A 22,848-nucleotide genomic window follows, 5' to 3' on the forward strand; every position below is an offset into this window, starting at 1 on the left:
TGTGGTGCTCTGATTAGGTATTCACCAGTGCGGCTTCTGACAGTTCACTGATCCCTCAGAGACCTGCCCCCTAGTTAACATAATGATTATTATATATACATAATGAAAAAAAAAAAAACATTCTGCAAGGCAGGTGCCAGTCATGTACTGGGCATATAACTAATATGCTTGAGGTTATCCTGATATTCAAAAAAAATCCATTTGAAAATTATGCCCGCCCCGCCTGCGCAGTAGCATTTATCGGTGATCTGAAAGCTGCCACTGCGCAGGCGCCAGTGGCGCCATCTTGCTAGAGGAAAAAAAAAATCCCCCTCCAAGATAGCTGCCACTGCGCAGGTGCCAGCAGCGCCATCAGCAATCACTTGAGAGATGCTATTACGCAGGTGCCGGTGGCTCCATCTTGGAGGAGGATATATTTTTTTCTCTAGCAAGATGGCGCCGCCGGTGCCTACACAGTAGCAGGTAGCAGCTGTCGGATCACCTCTATATACACTGATAGTTGCTACTGCACATGAGAGGCAGTTTTTTTATATCAGGAAAATCTCAACCACATTCTTTATACACACAGTACATATGCGATAATGCTGCAGCGCAGGCGCCGGCCTGCTAAATGGTTTTGCTTTTTTTCAATATACATATGTAATATTCATTATGTTAACGAGGGGGCAGGTCAGTGAGGGATCAGTGACCTGTCAGCAGTCTGCATTATGAATATCTAATCAGAACAGCACATAAAGACCTCCCCACAGGCCGTCCCGGAGCATGAGCATATCATTAACTAAAAACTGAAAATAAAGATTAAACAACCACAAGACGGATTCCATCAAGCCAGGCATCATTCTAATCAGTATAAGGGTATGTTTCCACGTTCAATATTGGCAGCACTTTGAACGCAGCAGATCCCCGCTCCATCCAGAGTGCTGCTGGCTTTTGTACGTGCGACACATGCGGAATCACCGCATCCTATACATAGAACGGTGATATTTATCTTGCGGAGACTGAGCGTTTCCACAAGATAAATAGACATGCTGCGGTCTATAAGGACGCGCCACATGTGCGTATACGCAGGCCTGCCACCTGCATCTCTGTGTGCATTTTGGAGATGGGGTTTCATAAAATCCCCTCCACATATGCTGTAACATCTGGACGCTGAGGATTGGATGCTGCAGCTGTACGCAGCGTCCAATCTGCAGCAAATACTGAACGTCGAAACATACCCTAAGGCTGGGGTCACACTAACCGACGCAAAATACGGTCTGTAGTTTACAGGCGTAATACGGATGAATGACCCCTAAATAGTGCTCCGTATGTCATCCGTAAGCAAGGTGTGGTTGCATATTTTGCGCATGTAAGAATCCTTATGGAATCCGTATGGAATCCGTATGGAATCCATATGGCGAGATTTTCTCGCCAGCTTGCAAAATGGACATATAATGGGCCCTATGACAGGTTTTATAACATAAACGAAAGAATAGATATAGACACATAGAATACATATGTATATATATATATATACATGCATGTCATTGTGACAAACATATATATTTATTTGTACTTCACAGAGTTCTTCATAGCAGAATAGCCGCTAATTAACTTGCCGGCTTCTATGAAATCATTCACCAACCCGACATGAAATGACACATGGTTTACATTCAGTAAAGCATGCACAACCGACCCCATTCCCTCACATCTCCTCCAGTCTCTCTCCCCAGTCGTCACAACTCACCTAACTACAATCTTTAATCTCTCCCTCTCCTCTGGCATTTTCCCCTCCTCCTTCAAACACTCTATCATTACTCCATTACTAAAGAAACCCACCCTCGACCCATCCTGCACAAACAACTACAGACCAGTCTCCAATCTCCCCTTCATCTCTAAACTCTTGGAGCGCCTGATATACTCACGCCTTACCCGTTACCTCTCCACTCACTCCCTCCTAGACCCTTCACAGTCCGGTTTCCGCCCCCTACATTCGACAGAAACTACACTCATCAAAGTGACCAATGACCTTCTGACAGCAAAACGTAATGGTGACCACTCTCTGCTCATTCTTCTCGACCTTTCTGCAGCTTTCAACACTGTTGACCATCCTCTCCTACTCTCTAGGCTCCAGTCACTAGGCATTAAGGACACTGCTCTTTCCTGGTTCTCCTCCTATCTTTCCGACCGCTGCTTCAGTGTTCTGTTTTCTGGCTCCACTTCATCTCCTCTTCCTCTCACTGTTGGGGTACCTCAGGGCTCAGTCCTTGGCCCCCTTCTCTTCTCTCTCTATACGGCCCCAATTGGACAGACCATCAGCAGATTTGGCTTTCAGTACCATCTTTATGCTGATGACACACAACTGTACACATCATCCCCTGACCTTACCTCCGCTGTACTACAGAACGCCACTGACTGTCTGTCTGCAGTCTCCAACATCATGTCTGCTCTCTATCTGAAACTCAACCTCTCCAAAACTGAACTTCTTCTGCTCCCACCATCTACTAACCTCCCTAAATCTGACATTTCCCTCTCTGTGGGTGGCACCATAATAACACCCCGACAGCAGGCACGCTGTCTGGGTGTTATGTTCGACTCCGATCTCTCCTTCACCTCCCATATACAATCTCTTGCCCGCTCATGCCGCTTACACCTAAAGAACATCTCTAGAATCCGCCCTTTTCTCACCATGGAAACAACAAAAACTCTCACTGTCGCCCTGATCCACTCCCGCCTGGACTACTGTAATGCTCTATTAATTGGCCTCCCTCTCACTCGACTCTCCCCTCTCCAGTCTATCCTTAATGCAGCAGCCAGGGTTGTCCATCTGGCTAATCGTTACTCAGACGCGTCCGCTTTTCGCCAGTCGTTACACTGGCTGCCAATTCATTACAGGGTACAATTCAAAGTACTTGTTCTCACCCACAAAGCTCTCCACAGTGCGGCACCCCCTTACATCTCCTCCCTCATTTCTGTCTATCGGCCTAACCGACCGCTGCGCTCTGCAAATGACTTTCGACTAACCTCTGCCCTAATCCGTACCTCCCACTCCCGACTCCAAGACTTCTCCCGTGCTGCGCCAATCCTCTGGAATACTCTACCCCAAGATATTAGGATCATCCACAATTTGCATAGTTTTAGGCGCTCGCTCAAAACACATTTGTTCAGAGCGGCCTATCACATTCAGTAATCAATGTCATGTTATGTTTGTGTGTGTGTAGCCCATTCACTATCTCCATCTAACCCCCACCCCCTGAAGATGGCTGGACCGTCATTGTAAATACATCATTGTAAATACAAACCTATGCTTTGTATCTCCCCCACCTCATTGTAGATTGTAAGCTCCACAAGCAGGGTCGTCTTATTTCGCTTTAATTATTGTATTGTTAACGTTGTTACTTATGACTGTTGTGTTTGAAACTGTTCAACTGTAAAGCGCTGCGGAATATGTTGGCGCTATATAAATAAAGATTATTATTATTATTATTATTATTATTCATTTCATGTTTTTTTATATGTCCCTGACTAATAATTAGATGAGGGTTTGTGTGCAAAATTTGGGAGTTGTAGTTTTTATTTTAAGGGGTTAGTTCGTTGTTAAAAAATGCTTGGACTTCCCATTGTCCTGTAGCGGTGGCGAATGGGTTAATCTAACAAAGGGTTAATGTCACCTTACAATCGAATGGTGACATTAACCCTTTGTTAGATTAACCCACTCGCCACCAATATAGGACAATGGGAAGCCCACGCATTTTTTAACAAAGAATTAACCCCTTAAAATAACAACTACAACTCCCAAATTTTGCACACAAACCCTCATCTAATTATTAGTCAAGGACATATAAAAAAACATGAAATGAAATGGTTTACTGAATGTAAACCATGTGTCATTTCATGTCGGGTTGGGGAATTATTTGATAGAGTTAATTAGCGGCTATTCTGCTATGAAGAACTCTGTGAAATATAAATATATATATATGTTTTTCACAATGACATGTATGTGTATGTATATATATATATATTTGTATTCTATTGTGTATATATCTATTCTTTCTTTCTTTATTAAACCTGTCAGTGTGAGTTTACTGTATCACGCACTGAATTGCCGGCTTTTGTAAAAGACACCGGGTGCATATTTCTCGCAAGTCACATGTGTGGTCCTTGTGTAATCCGTATTTTTTGTGCACCCATAGACTTGCATTGGCGTATTACGGGCATAGTACGCTGACAATCGCAGCATGCTGCGATTGGCACGGACCGTAGAATACGCCCGAGAAATATACGGCTGTTGGGAGCAAACTCATAGAGAATAATTGGTCCGTGTGTAATGCGTGCTTTTTACGCCTCTCACTCGTCCGTATTCCTCTCTAGTGTGACCCCGGCCTAACAGTGCTGACCTGACACTGTGTGCACAATCCTGCTGATAGGTTCCCATTCAGGCTTTTGTTCACATTCATCGCTTTTGCAGCATTTTTAAGTTTGTTTTTTTTTTTGCAAATAACATGCTTTTTTCTGCAGTACCAGGAAAATCTATGAGATTTCAGAAATTCCATGCACACATTTGTATTTGTTTGTTGACTGACTTTGAGAGCTGCAGCTTTTTTAAAATCTGCAGCATGTCAATTCTTTCAGAGTTTTTTTTCGGCTTTTTTTTCACTGATGGAGTACAATGAGAAAGTGCAAAAAAAATACAGCAAACAGGTCTTACTGTATTTTTACTGTGTTTTTGCTGCATTTTTAGTGAATAGAACTAACTTGAACATATACTGCAGACAAATCACACATGTAATCACATTTTTAAAAAAACGCAGTTAAAAACAGCAAAACTTGTGTTTTGAATGCACTGTTTTAAAGGGAATCTGTCACCCCTTTTTTGAGATATCATATAATAATATCATTCAATTGTGTGTCACATAAGGATTCTCTTAGTACTTTTGCTTCCCCCTGACCCTGCAACTTTCATGCATGAATACCTTTTTTATATCGGTTCAGATGTATGTAAACTGCCGCTGTCCGGTCCGATGGGCGGGGCTTATTTAACTGCTCCCCCCTCCCTGTCTTGCTCAACACAAGAAGAAATGCATAGAGCAAGACAGGGAGGGGGGGGAGCAGTTGAATAAGCCCCGCCCAGCGGACGGACCGTGGCAGTTTACATACATCTGAACCGATATGAAAAAGGTATTTATGCATGAAAGTTGCAGGGTCAGGGGGAAGCAAAAGTACTAAGAGAATCCTTATGTGACATACAATTGAATGATATCATTATATGAAATCTCAAAAAAGGGCTGACAGATTCCCTTTACCTGCCAAGAGAGCATGTTTTGACTGCAGAAAAATTGCTGCAAACGAGCTATGTGTGAACATAGCTTAAAAATAATCTGTCAGCAGGTTTCTGGTACCTCATCTGAGAGTAGCCTGACAAAGGAAAAAAGACCCTGAATCCAATGACATATCCCTTAGATTACTGGGTGCAGCAGTTCTCACACAATCAGAGCTTTTAGATTTAGCAATGAAGCAGAACAAGAAAGCTGCCCCTGCCCACATGAGGCACTGAATGTACATAGTCTATTGACAGCGAGCTACTTATCAGAGAAGGGGGCGGAGTTGGATGGGAGAGCACATGCACCAGCTAGTCACAGCAATGATAATAGTGATAAAACATTCAGTGTTTTAATAAACAATACACAGCCTGGAGTGCCATATATTTGAATTCTGTGTTTTAACACCTACCTCATGCTGCTGTAGAATGGCAATAACTGCTGGCAAGGTGCTGGTCTTCTTTCACACCCTAGGGCACTCAATGAAAGATTGTGTCTTGGCTGGGTGTTGATGTTAGTGGTGTGTGGGTTTAATGCTCATGCAGGCCGCCTTTAGCCGATGGTATTGGCTGGCTAAGACCAAGAATTCCATAGATTAATAAAGGTTTCAGTACAAACATGGGGACTTTACTGAACTTTATAAGAGTTATGTACAAATAATAGTGGGGAAACAGTCGGAAGCACATTTCCTTCACAGTAAAAAGCCTATTCATTCCCACTGTATTCTTCCTCTGTAGGATACTCAAGGGTTCTGCAGATTATCTGTTTCGTCTCTACAGTATATCTCCACAATCCAGCTTCTAGGCCACAGCCCTGATCAGCAAGTTTCTCACTACTCTCTTAACGGATCCACGTCCCATCACTACGGATGCCCTGGATCTTCCGCTTAGGACCCCCACTAGTCCAACGCTCTCTGTTCTGTTTAGGTCCCTTAACTTCAGCACTAGCAAGCTCCCGGGTTCCTCGTGACTTGGTGTGTTATCCGATATTGCCTTCTGTAAGGTCTCTCAGTCTTGTCAGTAACTCTCTTTAGGATCTCTCTATTCCTCGCTCCAGTCTTGTTTAGCAGTGGATCACCCCTTTGGCAGCACTGCAAATTTTTTACTCTTCAAACTCTATCTGACGCTATCCAGTAAGCACAGTCCTGTCCCTATCATTAAGCCCTTCCCCTGTGGGCTAGTCCCAACACTTAACTACTTCTGACCCTGCTGTCTGTTGCTGGGCAGTCCTTTATTACACTACACACTATGCACTACATTACTTATCTTACACTACACATTCCCTATAACTGCTACACACTATGCATATTATACTAACAATACTTATTACACGCTATACGTTACATAGACAAATACCACAATGCAATACAGTTCACATGACAAAATATACAAGCTCTGGCAAAAATTAAGAGATCACTGCACAGTTTTATAAAAATAAGCTTCTCTACATGTCTGACAGCCATTCCATTCCAGTGTCAGATGAACTCCAATCAGAGTACACCTCATTCTACTGAATGTGAAAAGAAAAGTCTTGAGTGAGGAAAAGAAGGGCTCAATTTTGGCTTTACTATCAGAGGGATACAGTGAGCGTCATGTTGCCTCCATCCTTAAAGTTTCTAAGACAGTAGTCCATTACAACAAGGTCAAGCAGCGAACAACAATTGGGGACAACAAAGCTACAAACCAGCAGAGAGCGAAAACGACTCTCCACTGACCGGGATGACTTTCATCTTATTCAAATGTCACTCAGCAACTGCAGGATGACATCAAGTGACCTACAAAATAAATGGCAAAAGGCAGCTGGGGTGAAGTGCACGGCAAGAACAGTTTGTAACAGGCTCCTAAAGGCAGTGCTCAAGTCATGTAAAGCTAGAAAAAAAGCCTTTCATCAATGAGAAGCAAAGGAGAGCCAGGGTGAAGTTTGCCAAAGACCATAAGGATTGGACCATAGAGAACTGGAGTAAGGTAATCTTCTCTAATGAGTCTAATGTTCAGCTTTGCCCAACACCTGGTCATCTAATGGTTAGATGGAGACCTGGAGAGGCATACAAGCCACAATGTTTTGCACCTACTTTGAAATTTGGTGGAGGATTGGTGATCATCTGGAATTAGGCAGGTTAATCTTTGCAAAGGACATATGAATCAAGCCACATACAAGGTTATCCTGGAAAAACAGTTGTACACCTCCAACCAGAGTACACCTCATTCTACTTAATGTGCTTTTGATTAGGTGATCACCTGAACCAAATCTTATTTAACAAAGGAAAGTATAAAAATCCCTGCTGTGGTGTTCACAATCCTCTTGAAATAGGACAAGCTGGATGGCAAAACAAGTGCTAGCAATATCCCAAAAGTAATAAGAATGAAAAATTAACCTTTAACCATGCCAAAGGAGTTGAAAAGAAAAGCCTTGAGTGAGGAAAAGAAAGGCTCAATTTTGACTTTACTAGCAGAGGGATACAGTGAGCATCATGTTGCCTCCATCCTTAAAATTTCTAAGACGGCAGTCCATTACAACGAGGTCAAGCAGCAGACTTTGAGGACAACAAAGCTACAGACCGGCAGAGGGTAAAAACGACTCTACACTGACCGGGATGACCATAATCTTATTCGAATGTCACTCAGCAACAACAGGATGACATCAAATGACCTACAAAAGGAATGGCAAATGGCAGCTGGGGTGAAGTGCATGGCAAGAACAGTTTGTAACAGGCTCCTAGAGGCAGGGCTCAAGTCATGTAAAGCTAGAAAAAAAGCCTTTCATCAATGAGAAACAAAGAAGAGCAAGGCCATGCCGCACAGCTAGGTCAATCAATGTGTGGATGAAGGACCACCACATCAAATCCCTGTCACAGCCAGCCTAATCTCCATTTTCCAAACAACTTTATTAAATTTTTTGAATAACAGTAATATTTTTACATTGATATTTAAATGTATATGTTACAGTGAAACAAAGGGTGTAGGGAAGGATAAGGGATTCGGAATAGGTTTTAAGTCGCTTTATTACGACATACAAAGGGTAAAACAAAAGGAAGGGTAGGGAGGGGAAATATAGACTAAACTAAGAATGTCATGTCTCTTCGATATAAAGGGGATTGAATAACCCCATAAGGAAAAGACATGACAATAACTAACAGTATTATTTTCTGCAATATTTTTAGGAGTAAAACCCCTATATAAATAAAGACAAGCATACATATTATAGTACAACACCTGCAAAAAAAAGGTATTAGTATCGCTTAATAATTCTTACTGACATGCTTATACGAGCTGAAAGTATTCTCAAGATATAAGTTATGTAGACTTGTCGGAGTCGGTCAGAGTAACCAGTACCCAAGGACCAAATGGAGGGAAAGTTCGGTTTTGTTTCTCAAACTATACTCTTGGAGTATGGATCAATTATTTATTATAGCCGCTTTTCCAATTATTAGATTAGGCTGCCTTGAAAGTCCACAGTTATGCAGAGGCCGAGTGTCATCCGCAGTTCCATAACTTCGGATTATAAGCAGGCCCAGGATCCTGTTTAGATGGAGGTGAAGCGCCAGAAGGGGATGAATGAGGAACTATACCAGCCTTTTTTAAAAAGTCCATACCTTCCCCCGGAGATCGAATAACAGTCAATTTGAAGGCAAATTTCACAGGCAAAGTGGAAGATTGCGACCAATTATAATGAATCCCAGCACGTTGAAGTTCTTTGGTAATCTGGTAGAATCTGGTAATCTGGTAGAATGACCTGCGTGTTTGCATTGTGTTTTTGGATAAGTCTTTAAAAAATAGTACGTTCCTATATGGCGATGAGATGAAAGCCGACTCCTTAGAAACACCAAGAAGAGGATTTCTTACCCAATTAGGGTAGAATGAAACAATTACGTAACTAGGTAAGTTAGACGGTAGAGAAGAGGGTCTTCTGATCCTGAATACTTTTTCGATTAAATTCTTCCCTTTAGATTCTGGAAATAGATGATACACCATTGAAGAGATATAGTCTTTCAGTTGAGATGAATGGATTGAATCAGGGACACCTCTGACCTTCACGTTATTTTTCCTTTTTAAATCTTCATAGTTGGACAACGAATATCTAAAATAGGTGATATCCTTCTGAATGTTCCTCAAAGAATTCGAGAGTTCATGTAGATCTGGAGCAACTTTAGAAGACGAGATTTCTTGATTTCCGGATACAGATTTCAACTCTTGAAAAGAACTGTTGGATATATTATGAGATTTTAAATGATTATCACCGATCATTGACGATAGTATATCTTTAAAAAGCTTCTTGATCACGCACTCTGAAGCTATGACTTTGTCTGTTGATTGAGGGACTTTTCTTTTATGCTTAGGTCCAAGTGATAGTTCCGAATTACCCTCATCTTTAGTAGAATTTCGCCAACTGTCCAACAATTTCAGAAAAGCTTTACATATATTGATCAGAAAACTTTCAGTAGGATAATCGTCTGAAGCTGGGATATTATCCAGTAACAACATGTTGACAATAGGAACTCCTATACCCATACCAGACTTGTCTTGAACCATACTAAGTCCATTAATTTGGGCTTTGCAATTAGAATCCTCTGAGGAAATGGAGTAATGTGAAGAAACTTCATCGGTGTCATCATAATCAGAGTTATCACTTGCTGAATTATTAACAGAGACTAACCCCTCAATGGATTCATGCAGGGACGAATTTTCAGATTCTTCCTCAGATTCTAAAGATGAATCTGGCATAGCTGATTGTTCGATTTGTTCTTTGACCCCTTTATCAGTGTGCATAGAAGAAGGGGTTTGGTGTAATTGTTCAAAAAAAATTTTAATCAGTCGCTCATTCTCAGCAAACATCTCATTCCAACAGAAATATTTGCGGGTTTCTAAGGTGGGCGCAGAGGTATCAGTCCCGGATATAGTGGATGCGTCAGCTGGGTTGTGAAAAGCTTCCTCCTTCTTAGGAGAAATTAGAGCTGGCTCCCCCCGCGCCACATCAGAGAAAGTTGTGGACCTATTTCTTTGCATTCCTCCATTAATACTGGTAGTAGAGTCCGCAAGTGAGTCAACCTTTTTATTAACTTGGTGAGCCATAGATAAAAGCAGGCCAGGTAGAAGGCTGGACCCCATCAATATTTAGTAGCGGTTTTCTATTAACCGTTTCATCTGGCAATTGAGAAGTAATGATTCTTAAATGATTCCCCTCCTTAATGTAACTAAGAGTAGTAGGAGGATTCTCCTTCAGCGTCCCACACTCCAAATGATTTTGAGGTTGCAATAACTTGTTATTATTAAGAAATCTTCCTGAATCTCCATGCCCCTGCAGAGACCTCTCCCCCACCGCCGGCTCTATCACCGATCCTAGGCTGAAATTCATGTCTGCAGCGGCAGGCACAAACTTAGCCGCATCGTATATTAAGTTGCTTTTAACATACCGGCTGATAGGTGACAGTCCCGCAGGTCTTTGAGATAGAACAACCGGAGCCTCAATGCTTTAAATCTGCTGCTGCACGCCCGCAGCGCTCATAAATGATTCCCGACACATCCTCCGGTCCTCATCAGTAGAAGCCTGCTGCGGGCCAAGCCTCGGGGATTCCTCCACTGATGGCTGACGAGCTTAATGTGCCCCAGATGCACCCGGACTTCTCCGGATGAGCCGCGGGCCGATGGATGGGGAAGGACCAGAAGATCCATGCAGCGTCATGGCGGGAGCAGCGTAGTTGATGTTCCTCTACAGCCGCCGCGCGGTCGCGGCTCCTACCGCTGGTCCCCGACTTGTAGAACTCACCGCGGGTGTCGGACAGGCCAGCGTCATGTCAGGAGCAGCGTCGCTGATATTCCTCTTCAGCCGCTCGGCCTCAGCTCTCACCGCGGGTCCCCGACTTGTAGAATTCACCGCGGATGTCGGACAGGCCAGCGTCATGTTGGGAGCAGCGTCGCTGATGTTTCTCTTCAGCCGTTCAGCCTCAGCTCTCACCGCGGGTCCCCGACTTGTAGCAACTGGATCCGGGACAACATCAAGCTCAAGGGAACTCACCGCGAATGTCGGACAGGCCAGCCGGACCCCAGATGAACTCACTCCTGCTTCCACGTCACGCGAACCAGCTGCATGAGAAAGAGGTTTAGCTTGTTTACCTCCGACATGCTGAAGGCCTTCATGGGAGACCTTCTCTGTGATTATCTGCCCAGTCCGCAGATTTTTTCCATAAGGAGCAGCCTTTTTCTTCTTGGATCGATTTCTTGTCATATTCTTCTTCTTTATAATTCAAAAAGTTCCACGATTTAGCAAATTATGTAGCTTAAATAAGGAGAAGAAGCGGGAGCTCCTAAAAGCACATCTGCGCTCCCTTCCCCTGCAAACCACGCCCCTTGCAGCCTAATCTCCAGACCTGAACCCCATTGAAAACCTCTGGAATGTAATCAAGAGGAAGATAGTCACAAGCCATCAAACAAAGAAGAACTTCTTACATTTTTGTACCAAGGGTGGCATAAGGTCACCCAAAAGTTAGAACACTAGTATTGTTGTTTCTAATTGATTATGAACTTGTTTTCTTAGCATTATTTGAGGTCTGCAAGCACTGCATTTCTTTGTTATTTTGACCATTTCTCATTTTCTGAAAATTAAATACAAAATTTAGTGCTTGGAAATTCGAAGACATGTTTTCAGTAGTTTATAGAGTAAAAGAGTAATTTACATTTTTCTCAAAAATAGACCTATAAAGAGAAAAATCAGACACACTGAAAGTTTTGCAGTGGTCTCTTAATTTTTGCCAGAGCTGTTTACAATGTCACGCGACATAGTACACAAGATGCAATTGGTGTCTTCACGGTGAGGAAAGTGACAGTGCAGTCCACCACCCTTACACTGTCTTCAGATTACATAGCAGCAACCTGCTGACAGATTCCCTTTAACGGTCCATCTACATGGACCCACCTGTGGTATGGTACAACCACCGATTTGTAAACTTTCACTGATCAGCGGTCATTTACACAGGTAGACTGAAGTAAACAATGCACACTGAGCAATTTATACTACTGTAGATGACTAAGTGCAATGCACATAGGCTTCTAGGCTGTAGTTGTTCTCGGCAGAGTCCTGTTTACACAAGACAGTGCACCACAGAGAGCGATATTCTTTTGTGCTCCATAAAAGGTAAGATCATTCCACCCGAACAATGAGCGTTTCGTAAGCCAGTTTGCACAGCAAGATAATCGTGGTTTTAACAATGTGCGTTCACGATTATCTTGTAGTGTAAATTGGGCATTAGGCCTCATGTACACAGGCTTATTCAGAAGATGCTGAGTATGTTGTATTTCCATCTTTAGACCACTATGCTGGTAAGCCCATTTAAAACATTGCAAAATGCTCGATCACATCATACGGGACCAGTTTCCATTTTGCACCCCGTCCTTCAGGGTAAAATTCATATGCGCATGTGCATGAGACTTTGGATATATTGATACTTTTGACTAGCTACAAACTTGTTGCAGAGTTAAATCGAATTTGTCATTAGATTGATGTTGCCTGAACTATGGGCAGCATGAATCAGGGCCTGACTGCATCATTGCCGCCAGGTATGTTTTACTCTGAAATGCTGCAGGGTTCAAGATAAATCCTAGTTTGAAAAGCTGGTCGCGGACTATAAGGAGAGACCTGACTAGTCCGGCGCTGCTTCAGGTCAGTTTTAGCCCATCCATTTATGTGAGATTTTGATGATATATGCAATATCCTAAGAATGGAAGGATGCGCTTTATATCTGCTGTCCTCACTACAATTAATAGATGAAAGTTCTTAATTGGAGGGTGTCATCTGTTATTAAGAAAGTTCTTAATTGGAGGGAGTTATCTGTTATTAATTAACTCAAGATTCTGTAGAGCAATATCTGAAAATGGATTTTCTAAACTAGACAACCTTTTGGGAGTCAAGTGTTTTCTCTGGGCAAACCAGAGACTTAGGCCGGATTCACATTGCACCTTTGCTTCATGTCGGTGGCTCCATCAGGGCTGAGAGAGAAACCCTACAAAATGGGATTCAAGTGAAACCGACCATAGAGCCATTGACTTTAACAAACTAGACGGAGACACTTTGTGCTTTATCTGATCTTCCTTTTTGTAGTGTTCACCTTTTTTGACGTGACCACAAATGCACTGTCAACCATACTTTTGTGCCCTCCTAAAGAAGATGGTCACTACCTGAAACACAGGCTAGACAGATCACAAAGTGACTCAATCTGCTTCATTGAACTCAATGGTTCCTTTAATAGATCTTCACAAATCTTATTTTTCATGGCTTCAGACAGACACATGGCAAAAACACAATATGAACAAAGATTAAAGAAATATTCCCATATCCAAATCCTAATCCTAACCCAATATGTAGTAGGTGTAACAATAGTAGCAAACATGTCCAATTAGAAATTTAGTATGGTTCTTCTGATTTGCTATGTTGCTTACCCCATGTGCATTGCAGTAGCTTAGGTATCCATAGTTACGACCACTCATATAGTAACAGTTAGTTGTTAGTGGTCATAACCATGGATACCTAATCTACTGCAATGGCTTACACATGGGGTACATGGCATAGCAAATTAGAATAACTATATTACATTCCAATTGGAGAGGTTTGCTAATATTATTATTACACCTACTACAAATAATGATAGGATCTTGGAGATGAAAATATCTCTTTAATATTAAAAAATCATGGCCAGATGAAGTCAAAGCTCTCATATCTTTCCCATTGTAGTGTTCTGACATGTCTACATGATGACAGAAGATTTTAGGCCTCAGTCACATAAGTGGAGTTGTGCGTCCTTAACCTGTATAATGGCAGATAGTCCTCGCCATTCAGAATTAGGCGATCCATGTGTAGGCAATAAAATATACCAAGATTTTTTTCTTCATGGATTTTAAATTAATTTATAAGAAAAAACCTTGATTGCCAGAAATTGTAGGCCCCTAGTGGTAAAGTACAGGCCCATAGGTTTCTACAGATCTGTAAAAAATAGATCCCTAGTACGGTCATGTGTACAAGGACGTAGAACGATATTTTCCACTTCTTTTCGCTTACCCCTTCAGAATTGTCTTTTTATGTAAAATAGCACGAAAGCCATTATAACACAGAACACAATTTGTCTTTGTTAATTACTGCAATTAACCAACGATCTGTGATTTTCCTTACAATATTTATATTCCGCGACACTGTTAAGCAGTGTAGCATGTGGGTTTTTCCGCTGGCATCCCCTGAGTAAAGATAAAGTATTTTATTCATTGTCGATGAACAGATTCCAAGTATTCAATGCCGCTCAAGTCTGTTACTTCAATACATTTTCCGGTACTCAGCCAAGAGGAATTATACTTTTCTCTATTCATCTCTTTTACAGAAGGAAAACTTAATTTGCAAATTAACTTCTTTCAAAACCGGTATTTAAAAATGAAAAAGTAGAACAAAGATGTTATTGGTTCAGTCTGCATTGGAAATTTAATCACACAGTATATAAAAAAGCAATTTTCTCTTCGGAAAATACAAAAGTATGTAGCAATTTTCATGGATGATTTATGTTGCCAAATATTCTGAAAATGAATATAAAATTATTTAGAAAAAAAAGAGGTCTTTATTAAACTTTTGATTGGCTTGATTGGTTTGTCTTTTCTATCCACGGTGTAATCTGAACACACTTTCCTTTCCTTACCAGCAAATTAAAGGGTAGCAGCAGTCCTTGTGCAGTAGTATGTCATGGCTTTCAATATACGGTGGCTATATTCCCTATTAATAACTAGAACAACACATACACGTTAGTATAGACGGTACACCGGGGGCCTACTGGATAGCACTTGGACTCTTTGATGTCTTGTCTCCCATGACTCTACTGGTCCTCACACTAAGGCCAGGGTCACACGACTGTAGATTCTCTCATCGGAGAGAATCAGATCGATTATGGTAATGACACTCCGATCAACCTCTGATTAACGTTTGATCCAAGTGTTAGCATAGTGTGATCCAGTTCTCTTGAATTTGAGAATCAGAGCACACTGTGAGGAGAACACAGAGGACAACATTTCTCCATCTTCTCCATTCTGTGAGCGCGCATAAATTGGACATCCCTTAGATGTCATCTAAGTGCAGTCTGATGATTTCCACGCACCCATAGACTTGAAAGGGCGAGTCTTGTCCAACTTAGTCAAATCGCAACATGCTACAATTTTTTTTTTCTACCGAATCGGTAATCGAAAAAAAAACGTTGGTGAGTGCTGCCGCATTACATATAATTTGGTCTGAGTGCTAACCAATAAAAAAAATCAGTTAGCACATACCCGATTGATAGAGTAGTGTGAGCAAGCACTCACTTGTAGGTGTGGCTACCAATATGCTGTCTCTGATGCTTTTGCATGCACTGAGGATGATCTAGATAGACGCCACCGGTCCTGCACTAACTCCTTGACCAATTATCACTCATCTACTTTTATCCCCTCTCAGTAATTGATACTAAGCTTTTCTCTACTCTGACTACCATACTGAACACTGCCAACACAAGGAGCACGCCTTTTTTCCTCCATTAAAGTATTCTCCATCTGTTGCTCCAACTTTTGTAGATTACAAAAGGATTTACTGCTAGTGGTATTTTATAGAAAATGAAGTCCTATGTATGATTCCATGACATGACCATAGGGGAGTGTGGAGGACCCAGTCTCATCAGGGCCCTAGTGCTTTAGGAGGCCCAAAGTCTTTTTGCCACATTGGAAGACATCGCACGGGCTATATTATGCAGAATGCCAAAAAATAGAATCTATATGCATCCATATGAAATCAGAGGCTTACCGAGACCTCAGGTACTGCTATAGTAGAGGTACAAAATGGAGTGATAAGTTAAGAGGACCGGGTGCATGTGTTTTTCTCATTTTTCATTTTAATTGAATTGGTTTCGATTGTCAACTTTATTTCCATCTCTACTGTATGTCCACCACTATTTATAATGGACCACTTAGGCAAGAAAATTGCTTTCTGTTAAAAGTTAAAACATTCTTTCAATGTGTTAAATTTTGTATAGATTCCGCTGGAGAAGACGTTTGCTGATTATATCTTCTGCCAATGATGAAGAATGGGCTTATCAACAGCAGCTTTATGCACTGACTGGACAAGCTTGCAATATGGGTATGTAGAATATCTAAAAATATATTTTTAATAGCAAATGCTGCTCTCTATGCATCTTTCTCTCCTATTCAGCAAAAATCAAGCGATATATTATATAGATACCTCTGTGCTGTCTATTATTCACCTAACTCAAAGTGACCTAAATAGGAAGATGTAGTTATGGATACTCAGAGCGGTGACTGAACCAGCGCCACCCCCGTGACTGAAACCGGAACCCTCGGGGGGAATAATGTTCATTTTCTCCCAACAGTGTTCCGTTAATCACAGACACAGATTCTTTACTGTAAGAGCAGTGAGATTAATGGAACTCTCTGCCGTATGATGTTGTAATGAGTGATTCACTACTAAAATTTAAGAAGGGCCTTGATTGCCTTTCTTGAAAATTATAATGTTACAGTGTATATATACTAGATTTTTTGATATTGCGTTGGTCCAGGAAACTAGTCTGATTGCCGTATGTGGAGTCGGGAAGGAATTTTTTTCCCCAATGTGAAGCTTACTGTTTGCCACATGGTTTTTTTTTGCCTTCCCCTGGATCAACATGTAAGGATATGGGTTGAACTAGATGGAGTTAAAGTCTCCCTTCAACCTTAAATACTATGTTACCATGTTAAGAGCGGGCCAAAAGCAGGTTAGTAACGCTATTAACCTGCAAATTAAACCCGTATCTGCAGGTTAATAGCATTTTTTCTGGGGACAGGTTCCTTTAACCCCTTCCCGACCAATGACGCCACATGACTTTAAAGCCCCCCTGCGGGTCGGGTGACCGGGTTCACTAAAAGGTCACCCGATCCGCAGATACAAGGGGCTTTGTTCTTCACCATAGGGTGCGTGGCTTCGCCCCGCACGTGGCTACGATCGCTCTGATTGACTGTTAAAAGTGAAACAGCCAATCAGAGAGATAGTAATATTTCATCAATGAAAATTGATGAAATATTACAATCCAGCCATGGCCGATGCTGCAGTAGCATCGGACATAGCTGGAGACCGTGATCCGACCCCCCCACGATTCACGGGGCCGATACTGACTGACGGCAGCAATGTGCCACCACCGTCATCATCTGCTCCCCTCCCCTTCTATAGGCTCCCCCCACCTTCCGACCCCCCCTCACCCACCCGGTACCTCCAATGTCCCTCTCCAGCTCCCAGTGTCCTGCGGTCCTGCTTCATGGGAGCCGCCATCTTGGAAAATGGCGGGCGCAAGCGCAGTGCGCCCGTCAGCTGCAGATTCATTCATTCATTTTGATCACTGTGATAAACTCTCACATTGATCAAAATAGAATGAAAAGTAAATAAACCCCCCGTTTATCACCCCCATAGGCAGGAATAACTAATAAAATAAAGACATTAGTTTTATTTTTATTTTTCCATTAGGGTTAGGGTTGGAAATAGGGTTAGGGCTAGGGTTAGTGCTAGGGTTAGGGCTAGGGTTTAGGGTTGGAAATAGGATTAGGGTTAGGGTTGGAATTAGGGTTAGGGTTAGGGTTGGAATTAGGGTTAGGGTGGAATTTGGGTTAGAGTGGAATTGGGGTTAGGGTTGGAATTAGGGTTAGGGATAGGATTGGAATTGGGGTTAGGGTGGAATTAGGGTTAGGGTTAGAATTAGGGTTAGGGTTAGAACTAGGTTTAGGGTTGGAATTAGGGTTAGGGTTGGAATTAGAGTTAGGGTTAGGGATAGGGTTAGGGGTGTGTTGCAGTTAGGGTTATGATTAGGGTTGGGATTAGGGTTAGGGATGTGTTGGGGTTAGGGCTGTGGTTAGGGGTGTGTTGGGGTTAGGGTCGGAGTTAGAATTGAGGGGTTTCCACTGTTTAGGCACATCAGGGGGTCTCCAAGCACGACATGGTGCAACCATTGATTCCAGCCAATTTTGCGTTCAAAAAGTCAAACGGTGCTCCCTTCCTTCCAGCCCCGACGTGTGCCCAAACAGTGGTTTACCCCAACATATGGGGTATCAGCGTACTCAAGAAAAATTGCACAACAACTTTGGTGGTCTAATTTCTCCTGTTACCCTTGGGAAAATAAAAAAATTGGGGGCTAAAAATTATTTTTGCGGAAAAAAAATGATTTTTTAATTTTCACGTCTCTGCATTATAAACTTCTGTGAAGCACTTGGGGGTTCAAAGTGCTCACCATACATCGAGATAAGTTCCTTAGAAGGTCTAGTTTCCAAAATGGTCTCACTTGTGGGGGGTTTCTACTGTTTAGGCACATCAGGGGCTCTGCAAACGTAACGACAACCGCAGACCTTTCCATCAAAGTCTGCATTTCAAAACGTCACTTCTTCCATTCTGAGCCCTTACGTGCACCCAAACAATGGTTCCCCCCACATATGGGGTATCAGCGTACTCAGAGGAAACTGGACAACAACTTTTGGGGTCCAATTTATCCTGTTACCCTTGTGAAAATAAAAATTTGTGAGCGAAAAAATCATTTTTTGAGGAAAAAAAATGATTTTTTATTTTCACAGCTTTGCGTCATAAACTTCTGTGAAGCATTTGGGGGTTCAAAGTGCTCAACACACATCTAGATAAGTTCCTTCGGGGGTCTAGTTTCCAAAATGGGGACACTTGTGGGGGGTTTCCACAGCTTAGGTACATCAGAGGCTCTGCAAATGTAACATGACGCCCGCAGACCATTCCATCAAAGTCAGCAGTTCTTAATGTCACTACTTCCCTTCCGAGCCCCGACGTGTGCCCAAACATTGGTCCCCACCCACATATGGGGTACCAGCATACTCAGGACAAACTGGACAACAACTTTTGGGGTCTAATTTATCCTGTTACCCATGTGGAAAAAAAATTGTTGGCTAAAAATCATTTTTTTTGAGGAAAAAAAATTATTTTTTATTTTCACGGCTCTGCGTTATAAACTTCTGTGAAACACTTGGGAGTTCAAGGTGTTCACCACACATCTAGATAAGTTCCTTGGGGGGTCTAGTTTCCAAAATGGGGTCATTTGAGGGGGGTTTCCACAGTTTAGGTACATCAGGGGCTCTGCAAATGTAACATGATGCCCGCAGACCAGCCAGCATTTCAAAATGTCACTACTTTTCTTCCGAGCCCCAACGTGTGCCCAAACTGTGGTTCCCCCCCCCCACATATGGGGTACCAGCGTACTCAGGACAAGCTGGACAACAACTTTTGGGGTCCAGTTTCTCCTGGTACCCTTGTGAAAATAAAAAATTGTGCACTAAAAAATAATTTTTTGAGGAAAAAAAAATATTTTTTATTTTTACGGCACTGCGTTATAAACTTTTGTGAAGCACTTGGGGGTTCAAAGTGCTCACTATGCATCTAGATAAGTTCCTTAGGGGGTCCAGTTTCCAAAATGGGGTCATTTGGGGGGTGATCCAATGTTTAGGCACACAGGGGCTCTCCAAACACGACATGGTGTCCGTTAACGATTAGAGGTAATTTTCATTTCAAAAAGTCAACGTGTGCCCAAACTGTGGTCCCCCCCCCCACATATGGGGTATCGGTGTACTCAGGACAAACTGGACAACAACATTTGTGGTCCAATTTCTCCTGTTACCCTTGTGAAAATAAAAAATAGCTTGCTAAAAAAATCATTTTTGAGGAAAAAAAAATGATTTTTTATTTTCACTACTCTGCGCTATAAACTTCTGTGAAGCCCCTGGGGTTCAAAGTGCTCACTACACATCTAGATAAGTTCCATAAGGGGTCTAGTTTCCAAAATTGTGTCACTTGTGGGGGGTTTTCACTGTTTAGGCACACAGGGGCTCTCCAAACGCGACATGGTGTCCGATAACGATTGGAGCTAATTTTCCATTCCAAGTCAAATAGCGCTCCTTCCCTTCCGGACCCTGCCGTGCACCCAAACAGTGGTTTATGACCACATATGAGGTATCTGTGCACTCAGGAGAAATTGCCCAACAAATTTTAGGATCTATTTTATCCTGTTGCCCATGTGAAAATGAAAAAACTGAGGCTAAAAGAAAATTATTGTGAAAAAAAAGTACTTTATTTTTACCGATCAATTTGTTTAGCACCTGGGGTTTCAAAGTGATCACTATGCATGTAGATAAGTTCCTTGGGGGGTCTAGTTTCCAAAATGGGGTCACTTGTGGGGGAGCTCCAATGTTTAGGTGCACAGGGGCTCTCCAAACGCGACAAGGCAACCGCTAAATATTCCAGCATGTTTTCCATTCAAAAAGTCAAATGGTGCTCCTTCCCTTCTGAGCCCTGCCGTGCGCCCAAACAGTGGTTTATGACCACATATGAGGTATCGGTGTACTCAGGAGAAATTGCCCAACAAATTTTAGGATCCATCCTGTTGCCCATGTGAAAATGAAAAAATTGATGCTAAAAGAAAATTTTTGTTGGAAAAATTAAAATGTCCATTTTTTCTTTCCACGTTGCTTTAGTTCCTGTGAAACACCAGAAGGGTTAATAATCTTCATGAACGCAGTTTTGAGTAGCTTGAGGGGTGTAGTTTTTAGAATGATGTCACTTTTGGGTATTTTCTGCCATATAGACCCCTCAAAGTGACTTCAAAAGTGAGGTAGTCCCTAAAAAAAATGGTTTTGTAAATTTTGTTGTAAAAATGAGAAATCACTGGTCAACTTTTAACCCTTATAACTTCCTAACAAAAAAAAATTTGTTTCCAAAATTGTGCTGATGTAAAGTAGACATGTGGAAAATGTTATTTATTAAGTATTTTGTGTCACATAACTCTCTGGTTTAACAGAATAAATATTCAATATTTGGAAGTTGTGACATTTTCAAAATATTCGCCAAATATCCGATTTTTTCACAAATAAACGCAAAAATTATTGACATAAATTTACCACTAACATGAAGCCCAATATGTCACGAAAAAACATTCTCAGAATCGCTAGGATCCGTTGAAGCGTTCCTGAGTTATTACCTCATAAAGGGACACTGGTCAGAATTGCAAAAAATGGCCTGGTCATTAAGGTCAAAATAGGCTTGGTCATGAAGGGGTTAATGGTTTTAATGATCTTGGAAATTTGGGAGGCTTTATTGTGTGCCCAAAAAACTGATGGAACACAGATGGTAAAAACTCACACACGGAGAAGAAATGGATGAAAATCTGATCCAGCACACTGATAAAAAACGGTCAATTTTTTCATATATGGGAAAAATCACTGATGTCTGAATGAGAGAGTACATAGATTAAGGGAATATCCTGTTCTTCTCAGTAGAAGATCAAGACATGGTGCAGAACAGAAGTGACAAAAAAGCTTACATTTATATTTAGATGCTTTTTATATTTTCTGTAACTGCTGTATTTTTAGATCCTATGTGTTCCATAGTCAATTTTTTCAGGGGTCAGCAGAACTAATACATTTTTAGCATTATCTTGCGTGTGAGAGGCATTGAGAACTACTGCCATCAACTGCCAAGAATACCAAGTATTTATAGTTTTGAGAGAGCTATTGGTTCCTCTTCTCTTCAATCATTGGTCCCTAGGCTCCACCAATGAGACTCCAGAGCATCATATTGACATCCCCTGAGTTCTAGGGCTGGAGAATAATGTTAGAATGAGTCTCCTGGCTGGGTTAGATGTGCATATAAACAGACATTGTGCCTTAATGGTCAATAATTATATCAAGTTTATTAGGCGTTAGTTTGATGCAAACAAGTATTTCCCTTGTAAAGACATTTTATTTGTCTTTGGTTATATGAAAGGAAGAGAATATTGCATACCGTATTATGGTTTATAGACAGATTCTAACTTACAGAATATCTCAAAAAGCTCATTCTGATCCAAACAAGCGTTCACAATTCTTCAGGCTGCTGAGCTTCCGTCTTTCCATGATGTCTTACTGTCTCTATAGAGGTACTGTAGCTTTGGTGATTTATACTCTGTGATTGAAATGACATGAGACAAGTTATGTAGAAAAAAATGAAATCACCCAAATATGCAACAGCACATTTTTTGGAATTCGGGTTGTAGTTAAAGGGGCACCATGAAGACAACCCCTTTTTAGATAGAAGGTGTCCTCTACTGATCACTATGGGTCATGATTATTTAACAAAATCTATATATAAAAAATTGAGTGTATGTATGTATGTTGTGTATCAAGCCATGCCCACTCCACATAGCAACCAATCACTAAGCATCTTTCATTTCACCAGAGCTGTTTAAAAGATGAAAGCTGAGCTGTGATTGGTTGCTATGAGCAACAGTTTTCCTTGCAACCAATCACTAAGCATCTTTCATTTCACCAGAGCTGTTTAAAAGATGAAAGCTGAGCTGTGATTGGTTGCTATGAGCAACAGTTTTTCTTGTAGACAGTTATGGTAACTGAGGCCTAGTATTCTTATCATTTCAAGTGTTATCATCCTTCTGTAAAGCTGGAAATAACACAATTTATCACCGTGCCGACACAGACCACCCTCTGACACAGACTGCAGGGGGAGCCCAGCATCATACAGG

At 41.7% G+C, this 22,848-nt stretch overlaps 1 protein-coding gene across 1 annotated transcript in view; it reads left to right on the forward strand.

Moving 5' to 3' along the window:
- The window catches only part of CCDC80 (coiled-coil domain containing 80), a 181,894-nt gene that overhangs the window by 102,623 nt on the left and 56,423 nt on the right, over positions 1–22,848 (forward strand). The window contains exon 6 of the mRNA XM_073563495.1: positions 16,321–16,424. Within this exon, the coding sequence (XP_073419596.1) occupies positions 16,321–16,424 (104 nt within the window). The remainder of the gene's footprint in view (positions 1–16,320; positions 16,425–22,848) is intronic.

This window comes from Dendrobates tinctorius, unplaced genomic scaffold, assembly GCF_039654945.1.
Source record: "Dendrobates tinctorius isolate UK_male_01 unplaced genomic scaffold, ASM3965494v1 ptg000391l, whole genome shotgun sequence".
In the NCBI taxonomy this organism is placed as follows: Eukaryota; Metazoa; Chordata; class Amphibia; order Anura; family Dendrobatidae; genus Dendrobates; species Dendrobates tinctorius.